The 10,000-nt window shown below is 41.8% G+C and overlaps 2 protein-coding genes across 6 annotated transcripts in view; one reads left to right on the top strand and one right to left on the bottom strand.

Annotated features, from left to right (window-relative positions):
* The window catches only part of LOC123509077 (melanopsin-B-like), a 98,464-nt gene that overhangs the window by 69,550 nt on the left and 18,914 nt on the right, over positions 1–10,000 (bottom strand). For 2 of the 4 annotated variants that reach the window (XM_045263203.1, XM_045263202.1), the window contains exon 2: positions 1,224–1,308. In XM_045263203.1, the coding sequence (XP_045119138.1) occupies positions 1,224–1,278 (55 nt within the window). In that variant the 5' untranslated portion in view covers positions 1,279–1,308. Of the gene's footprint in view, positions 1–1,223; positions 1,309–8,878; positions 9,249–10,000 lie in introns of those variants that run through there. The other 2 variants (XM_045263199.1, XM_045263200.1) reach the window with 2 other exon arrangements.
* The window catches only part of LOC123509079 (mucin-13-like), a 10,346-nt gene continuing 4,649 nt past the window's right edge, over positions 4,304–10,000 (top strand). Inside the window, exon 1 of one of the 2 annotated variants that reach the window (XM_045263209.1) lies at positions 4,304–4,713. Coding sequence is in view for 1 of the 2 variants with exons in the window: in XM_045263208.1 (XP_045119143.1) it covers positions 8,387–8,401 (15 nt within the window). In the remaining variant the exon portion in view is untranslated. Of the gene's footprint in view, positions 4,714–8,281; positions 8,402–10,000 lie in introns of those variants that run through there. The other variant, XM_045263208.1, reaches the window with a different exon arrangement.

A 10,000-nucleotide genomic window follows, 5' to 3' on the forward strand; every position in this document is an offset into this window, starting at 1 on the left:
TCCATCAAAACACCACAAAAATTCGATGCTTTATCAAATTACATCGTCCAACAAACAGAATATGAGTTCCAAAATGTTTCGTTCAAAAATTTTCAGTACTTTTTCTCTCAAAACCTAAAAATTTCAACCTTTTCCAAAATTTATCAGTCAAAATCTTAATTATTGGTTCCAAAAAGGATCGTTCACCTTGTTTTCAGTGTTATGTCTGTCAAAACCTTCTAAAATTTAAATCTTTCCCATAATTCATCGTTCAGAAGCAGAATTAATAGTTCCAAAATGTTTCGTTCAGCTTAATTTCTTTCGAAACCTGTAATTTCAACCGTTTCCAAAATTCATCGGTCAAAAACAACCACTTCCCAAAATGTTTCGTTTATTAAATTTTCAGTATCGAGTCTTCAAAACACTACAAAAAATCAATCTTTCCCAAAATTCATCGTTCACAAAAACAATCACCAGTTCCAAAATGTTTCGTTCACTACATTTTTAAATCTTGCAACATCAATCTTTCCCAAATTCATTTCAAAATGAGAATCCCCAAAATGTTTCGTTCACTACAATTTCAACATTAAATTTCCCAAAATTCAAGCGTTCAAAATTCATCGTTCATCACCAGTCCCAAAATGTTTCGTTCACTACATTTTCAACATTAAATCTTAAAAATCCCAAAAATTCAAGCTTTCCCAAAATTCATCGTTCAAAAGCAAAAATGAAGTCCCAAAAGTTTTCGTTCACTATTAAATTTTCATGAATGTGTCTTTCAAATCCTAAAAAAAATCAAGGTTTTTCCCAGAATGCATCGCTCAAAAATGGAATCGACAGCCCCAAAATGTTTCGTTCACAAAATTTTCATCCTTATTTCTTCCAAAACCACCCCAAAAAACGATCATTTCCAGAATTAATCGGTCAAAATGTGAGTCAATGATCCCAAAATATTTCGTTCATCTAATTTCCAGCATTAAATCTTTAAAACCTTAAAAAATCAAACTTTCCAGAATTCATCGTACAAAAATAGAATAAACAGTCCCACAAACTTTCGTTCACAACTTTCAACCCCAAAAATTCAACCTTTCCCACAATTCATCGTACAAAAGAGAATTAATAGTCTCAAAACTTTTCGTTCAGTGCAAAACAAAACACACACACACACACACACACACACACACACACACACACACACACACACACACACACACACCTGTACAATTAGTAGTCGTGGCACACACCTGTTGATGCTACGTGAGCGAAATGCAGTAGAAGTGTGACATCGCTCCGTTCCATATTGTTTCGTCCAGAAGCCTTGTAGTAACCCTGGAATGAACGAATATTTATGGGGTTAGTGCGTTGTGGTTTTAGTGTGTGTGTAAATAATAAATAATAATAATAATGTGTGTGTGTGTGTGTGTGTGTGTGTGTGTGTGTGTGTGTGTGTGTGTGTGTGTGTGTGTGTGTGTGTGTGTGTGTGTGTGTGTGTGTGTGTGTGTCACTGTTTGATCTGCTGCAGTCTCTCGAGACAGCCACACGTTACCCTACGGAGCGAGGTCAGAGCTCATTATTTCCGATCTTGGGCTAGGCTTGAGACCAGGCACACACCACACACCGGGACAACAAGGTCACAACTCCTCCATTTACATTCCGTACCTACTCACTGCTACCTCAACACTCAACACTGAACACTGAACAGTGAACAGGGGCTACACGTGAAAGTAGACACACCTAAATATCTCCACCCGGCCGGGGAATCGAACCCTGGTCCTCTGGCTTGTGAAGCCAGCGTGTGTGTGTGTGTGTGTGTGTGTGTGTGTGTGTGTGTGTGTGTGTGTGTGTGTGTGTGTGTGTGTGTGTGTGTGTGTGTGTGTGTGTGTGTGAACTAAACTTTTTGAGATGTTGGTTTTATTTAGAACGATGAATTCTGGAAAAAAAACTTTAAATCATTGAGTTTTGAATGAAATACTGAATATGAACGAAACATTTTGGAACTCAAATGTTATACTGAACGATATAATTTAATAAACCTTTAATCTTTTCTGTCGCTTTGAAGGAAAATATTGAAAGTTAGGAGTGAACGAAACATTTTGGGACTCGCACTGTGTTTGGACGAAGTATTACGGGAAGAGGACATGTGCAGGAAAGCATTAAGGAAAATCATTGTTGTTTGCCTTGTTAAATTCAGGAAAGTATTGTTTTTTTTCAGTCTTTCTGTAATATTTTTTTCTCCATCTTTTTATAATCCCTTCAGTACTGAGACGCAATTTTCTGTATCTGTCCACGGTCCGAGTGTAGGTTGGGCTTCCTCACTCGGGGCAACAGTTTCCTAGCGGGTGGGCTTTGAGATAGGAGGTACCCCCCTAAAAGTATCCCCTTTACCCAAGAAATTGCCGTGAAAAAGCCCAAATGGTAGAAATAAAAATAATAATAAAAATCCTGGTTACTATTTGGTGATTTTACTCACTCAGAAACTCACGTGGGAATTAACACCTTCAATAGTGACACGCGTTTTAACTTAGAATTTTTGGGCATAATAGAACGACTTAATTGCATCAGGGAGGGTCTGTGGAGGTTGGAAGATCAATAGCCAGTCTTCACAATTTTAATCCCCCACGTAAGTTCTGAAGCTGTTTAGAATCACTGAAATTGTCACCAGAATGAATATGAAAATACGTCGCGTTTCCCTGTTCATTCTGGTGACTGTTTGGTGATTCTATACAGCTTCAGTAAATGTGATCAGTAATGAATCAGTTAAGGTTTAATCACACCAAAAACCTCACATTTCCATATTCATTCTGGTGACTATTTGGTGATTTTGTACAGCTTCAGAAACTGTGTCCGGATTAAAATAGTGATGACTGTGGCCATTAATCTTCTGCCCTCCATAGACTCTTCCTCATGTCAATAAAATGGTCTAATGGTACACAAATCTCAAGGTAAAAATGTGTCCCAGTACTGAAGGGGTTAAAATAGTGAAGACTGTGGCCATTAATCTTCTGCCCTCCATAGACTCTTCCTAATGTCAATAAAATGGTCTAATGGTACACAAATCTCAAGGTAAAAATGTGTCCCAGTACTGAAGGGGTTAAATTAAAGAAAAAAAATGGTCGCTTTCTTTAATTGGTTTGGTTTGTTTTGTTTGAGGATGATAATGAAGAAAGTCGTGGTTTCCTTTCTTTTTTCCTGTTATTGTGTTTTGTTGCAAGGAGTGAGGGAATCATCGGGTGAGTGAACCGCGTCTTGAAACGTTTGGTGTGCTGGAAAGTTTCAGGAAAATCCCATACCCTACTTTCTCTCTCTCTCTCTCTCTCTCTCTTATTATTTTGTAATGAACGAAGCATTTTGAAATATACAGTTTTCTTTTAAAGGATTCAATTTAAAAGTTGATAAATTTATTCACTTCTTTTATCTATTCATTTATTATGATTATTGTGATTTTTAGCTATTTGTGATTTATTAATTTCTTTATTTATCTATTTCGAGCGCGCGCGCGCGCGCTCGCGTGTGTGTAATTCACCGCGGTCGCCTGCTGGTCACCCAGACAGCCTTTCCCATTACGGAGCGAGCTCAGAGCTCATAGACCGATCTTCGGGTCGGACTGAGACCACAGCACACTCCACACACCGGGACAGCGAGGCCACAACCCCTCCAGTTACACCCCGTACCTATTTACTGCTGCCTCAACACACCCCACACATTAACAGCCGCGCTCATTTGCCTCGCCGCTGTGTGTGTGTGTGTGTGTGTGTGTGTGTGTGTGTGTGTGTGTGTGTGTGTGTGTGTGTGTGTGTGTGTGTGTGTGTGTATTACTACTGTTACTACTACTACTACTATTGTTACTACTACTATATACTACTACTATTGTTACTACTATTACTACTACTACTACTACTACTACTACTACTACTACTATTACTACTACTGCCACTACTACTACTACCACTACTACTACTACTACTACTACTACTACTACTACTACTAATATTAATAACAATTATAATGATAATATTAATAATAATAATAATAATAATAATAATAATAATAATAATAATAATGATAATACAAATGATAATAATAACACTAACAAACTACAAAATAATGCAGAATGGTGCGGAGTGTTAAGGGTAAGCTCAGGGAATATGGTGCGGAGCCTGCCAATCATTGCTTATTGGTGGCTGGCACTGGTGGGGGTCGCACTGTGGTGGTATCGGTCCGTGCGTGGTGCCCTCAAGGACATGATTTTGTTGGGGTGTTCTGAGGCACGAACCGGGCGAGGTGCGTCGCCGGGGCGGGGGAGGAGGTGGTAGGAGGCGTAGGCGTGGATGACGCAGCAGGCCTCTCGGTGTGTGGCAGACAGACTGGGCAGACTGAGGGTGGTGAGGATGTGGTGGTGGTTGGTGTAGGCAGGGCCGAGGGTGACCCTGCATCACCTCACCGTCACATTCACTGGCTGGTGGTGTTGAGTGGAGGAGAGAGAGGAGGGCCACGCTGGGGAGGCACACATGAGTCTGAGGAGGATGAAGGTGAGGTGCAGTACATTCCCTCCTCAACTTGTCTGCCAGCGTCTCCACGGACTTGAGTCTGCGCTGCTGACCCACTGTGGGGGTGACATGCTGCTTCCAGGTCAGCTGGTCATCCACCGTAACACCGAGAAGGTTGGCCGACCGGACCACTTGGAGGCGATGAAGGCCCACAGAGCTGCGGGGAGGAGGCACTGCTGCTGAGGAGGTACAGACAGACAAGGCTTGCACCATGCCTGGCCAAACTCTTCCAACTCTGTCTGTCGACTTCTACCTTTCCTTCTTGCTGGAAATTTTCCTACATTCAGCCAAAGCTTTGATTTCAAAACTGCCCTCCTACGGTTTCTATCCTTTTCTCTGCAACTTTATCTCAAGTTTCCTTTCTGACCTTTCTATTGCTGCCGTAGTAGACGGTGGCGCAGTGGATAAGGTGGCGAGCGTGGGATCGGGCAGACGTCCACGCGTAGGTTCGAATCCCACCACGTACAGCCTTAATGAAAACACTTTGCCATTTCTCGAGTGGTTTAAAGTTACCTACATGTCACCATGATACCCAGGTTCTAGGTGGTTACACCCAACATGAGCTTGGGTGATGATATGGGCCATAATATGGGTACCACTATAAATAAAATTGCCTGCGCCACTAATGGGCAGAAGCTGAACAGCGCTTCCCATACACTCTTCAAGTGTGCCTACAGGCGCTATAGGCCTTACCGTAAAAAACTGTTCTTCTAAATCTATTAATAGTGGTGTTGCTCAGGGTTCTGTCCTATCATCCACTCTCTTCCTATTATTCATTAATGATCTTAACCAAACTTCTTGCCCTATCCACTCCTACGCTGATGATACCACTCTACACTTTTCCACGTCTTTTCAGAGACGACTATCCCTTCAGGAAGTCAACAGATCACGCAGGGACGCCACAGAACGCCTCACTTCTGATCTTTCTAACATTTCTGATTGGTGCAGAGAAAACTTAGTAGTGTTCAATGCCTCAAAAACTCAATTCCTCCATCTATCAACTCGACACAACCTTCCAGACAACTATCCCCTCTTCTTCAATGACACTCAACTGTCTCCCTCTTCCACACTGAATATCCTCGCTCTGTCCTTTACTCATAATCTTCACTGCAAACTTCACATCTCATCTCTTGCTGAAACAGCTTCTTTGAAGTTATGCGTTCTGCAGCGTCTCCGCCAATTTTTCTCGCCCCTCCAAGTACTAACTCTGTACAAGGGCTTTATCCGCCTCTGTATGGAGTACTCTTCGCATGTTTGGGGGGGGGGGGGTTTCAGTCACGCAGTTTTGTTAGATAGGATGGAATCAAATGTTTTTCATCTCATCAGCTCCCCTCTTCTGACTGACTGTCTTCAGCCTCTTTCTCACCGCCGGAATGTTGCATCTCTTGCTATCTTTTATCGCTATTTTCATGCTAACTGCTCTACTGATTTTGCTAACTGCATGCCTCCCTTCCCCGCCCTCGCTGCACAAGGCTTTCTTCCTCCTCTCATCCCTATTCTGTCCAACTCTCTAATACAAGAGTTAACCAGTACTCTCAATCCTTCACACCTTTCTCTGGTAAACTCTGAAACTCTGTATTTCCATCTTCTTACGACTTGACTTCTTTTAAAAGAGAGGTGTCAAGACATTTTTCCCTGTCCTTCCTTCGACTAACTATCGGCTTTATAAGGAGACTGGCGACTGAGTGAGCCTTTTTTCCTTATATTTTTGTTGCCCTTGGCCAGTCCTCCTCTTACATAAAAAAATGACGTTGCTTGGAGTGCCGAGTAGTTTGGTCTCTATTTTCGATTGGCACACCCACGGTGCAGTCGTCCACGTACTTCCAGCGATGAGGAGTGTTGGTGAGAGCGTCATTAATCAGTGATAAGAAAACAATGGACCATCTCGGTGCCCTGGGGGACTCCACATGTCAGCTGTTGGAAAGAAGAGACGGAGCCCTGATAGTGGACGGCCTGGCATCTCGCCTTCCTGTCAGCCAAGCTATCACCACACTGTGAGAGTTGCTTCCTCAGGGACAAATTCTTGATAAGTTTTGTTGGCAAGGTCAGTGGGTGTGGTGGATCGAGGCTTAAACTTCAATATTTTCTTGAAAAAAAAAAAACCTCCTGGACGGCGGGAGGTGGAGAGGGAGCGAGGTGTGGCGGGGAGAGGTTTGGCCGATAGCGGCATGACCCACGGGCACCTGAAGGCCGTGCATGACCACCGTGAACCTCCTCTGCCGCGGGATTAGCGGAGAGGTGTCAGATGCGACGGATAGATGAGAGGAGTGCTTCACTAAGGCACACGAAGCTTTGATCCTACAGTCCCATTAGAGCAGTGGTTCTTAATCTTTGACCGCCTCGCCCTCCAGATATTTGTCCTTCCCTCCACCCCCGCCTTGCATCTATCAATACAATTTCCGACCAGATGTTAAAGAAAAACGCGATACTTCTACACTTCATAAACTTGACTTCATTACTTGGTAGTGCTGTCACTCAGAGGATGACAAATTCCTGCTTGTTTTTTCCAAGGTCTCGCGCCCCTCTTGGAAATTACTAACACCCCCCAAAGGTTAAGAACATGCACTAGCGTCACTGTATTACTGGCAGGTTTAACCCCTTCAGTACCATGACGCGGTTTCCATAATTATTCACTCTGGTGACTATTTGGTGATTTTACACAGCTTCAGAAATTCATGTGGGGGATTAGAATAGTGAAGACTGTGGCCTTTAACCTTCTGACCTCCATAGACCCTTCCTAGTGTGAATGAAATGGTCTAATTGTACACAAAACTCAGGTAAATATGTGTCCCTTGGTTCAATAAAGTGGTCTAATCACACACAATTCAGGTAAAAATCTCCTTGTGTCGATAAAATGGTCTAAACGTACACAGAACTCAGGTAAGAATGTGTCCCAGTACTGAAAGACTTGAGCAGGAGTTGAAAGCACAGTTCCGCTGAGGCAAGAGTATTGTGATGTGGTGAGGGGAAGGAGTGTCATAAACGGGACCTCTTTATATACACCTTCGTCCACCAGTGTTGTGTCACCCATTGCTCAAACTATGTGTGTGTGTGTGTGTGTGTGTGTGTGTGTGTGTGTGTGTGTGTGTGTGTGTGTGTGTGTGTGTGTATTAGGAAAATCTTGGAAAATTTATCACCGCTTTTCTCTCTCTCTTTTTTTTTTCGCCAAGTTGCAGCGAACGAAATTTTGTGAATTAAATTAATTGTGTTATGAATGAACGAAGGATTTTGGGGCTAGTGTCATTTTTGTTGTCAGCTTAGTCAGTCAGTCAGTCAGTCAGTCAGTCAGTCGGTCAGTCAGCCAGCCAATCAGTCAGTGAAGCAATGAAGATAACATTACAAAGATCACAACGTAATAGGAAAAAGCGAAACATTTTGACGTGTCCTCGATAACATACAAAACCACTCGGACATTCCCACAAGTTAGCGTTCGGAAAAGCCAGGAATTCTGAACGTAATAAAAAAAAAAAAAGACATCCTAATATTACGAACAATAAAGGGAAAGACGAAAAACAAAGCGAAACAAAAACAGATACGAAAATTAATTGGAAAAAAAAAACATCAACTGGAAATTCCCAGAAAAGAACGTTCACTCAGTTACCAACGAGGGAATTTCCTGTTTTTTTTCCGTTCTTGCGTAAAATGAGGGAAAATTGATAGAAAATAAAAATAAAAGCAAATCCCACAAAATTATCAGGAAATCTGCTGGGAATACCTGAGAGAGAGAGAGAGAGAGAGAGAGAGAGAGAGAGAGAGAGAGTGTGTGTGTGCTCTCTTCTTCTTCATTCTCCGTCCGACCGAGGAGGAAGAAGGAAGTACCTCTCCCTCTCCCTCTCCCTCCCACTCACTCTCTCCCAGCCATGGTGCTCAGTAAGGTAAGACACTCAGAAACAGACTGACAGACAGATAGTTAGTGGTGGTGGTTGTGGTGTAATTTGTGTTAGTGTTCTTTATTTATCTCTCTCTCTCTCTCTCTCTCTCTCTCTCTCTCTCTCTCTGTTTTCACTTATTTACAAGGTCTGATATTAATTTCTCTCCTACTCCTCTTCTTCCTCTTCCTCTTCCTCCTCCTCTGTTCAAACACCACTCCAAGTACTATATTTAATCCTTTCAGTACTGGGACACATTTTTACCTTGAGATTTGTGTACCATTAGACCATTTTATTGACATTAGGAAGGGTCTATGGAGGTCAGAAGATTAATGGCCAGTCTTCACTATTCTAACCCCCACACGAGTTTCTGAAGCTGTGTAAAATCAGCAAATAGTCACCAGAATGAATAGGGAAACGCGTCTTGGTACTGAGGGGGCGAAATTAATTGGAAAGCGTACAGTGATAAATAAAGCCAAGTACTTTTCTTCAGTCGAGGTGTAAATAATTGGATTGGACCGTCCTCATGCACTGTACTCTCAGACACAATGGAAACCTTCAAAATTCGTCTTGATAAACACCTTGAATCACATCCCCGCTTGTCACTGTTCCTTCCACAGCCACTTGCGTTTCTGTTGTGGCTCAAGGAGTGATGTGTGTCTCCATGCTTGTCAAGGTTATAAGTGTGTACTCTAAAGTGGCTGCTGGATATCAAACACACTAGCTTATTCATAATCTGTATGTGAATGATACTTGTTTTCTGATCAATGCATTTATAACAAGGATAGTTCACGGTTTGACTCAGACTGCGATCCAGGAGCCACTTTAGAGCAGACAGACGTAGTAGTAGTAGTGGTGGTGGTGGTGGTGAAGTTAGGTTAGGTTAAATTTGGTAGTTGTAGTAGTAGTAGTCTAGTCTGTGTACTGTAAAATGACTCCTGGATTTCAAACACATTGTAGGTTATTGATAAAAGTAATTGATGTGAAGTGAATAATTAGTGTTTACTGATCAACGCACTCATAACAAAGGCAGCTCACGGTTTGCCTCAAGATCTGACAACCACGCATTCCTGGGACACCATTCACACACACACACAGGAGACATTTTACACCACACAGACTACTACTACTACTACTACTACTACTACTACTACTACTACTATTATTATTATTATCATTATTATTACTACTACTACTACTATTGTTATTATTATTATCATTATTACTACTACTACTACTACTACTACTACTACTACTACTACTACTACTACTACTACTACTACTACTACTACTACTACTACTACTACTACTATTGTTATTATTATTATTATTATTATTACTACTACTACTACTACTACTACTACTTTTCTACTACTACTACTACTACTACTACTACTATTATTATTGTTATTATTATTATCATTATTATTACTACTACTACTACTACTACTACTACTACTACTATTGCTTCTACCACTGCCACCACCAAACCATCACCACCACCACCACCACCACTACTACTACTACTACTACTACCACCACCACCACCACCACCACCACCACCACTATGGACTATAACGTAACAGTAGTTGAACCAAACAGCCT

Source organism: Portunus trituberculatus, chromosome 26 (genome assembly GCF_017591435.1).
Source record: "Portunus trituberculatus isolate SZX2019 chromosome 26, ASM1759143v1, whole genome shotgun sequence".
Lineage (NCBI taxonomy): Eukaryota > Metazoa > Arthropoda > Malacostraca > Decapoda > Portunidae > Portunus > Portunus trituberculatus.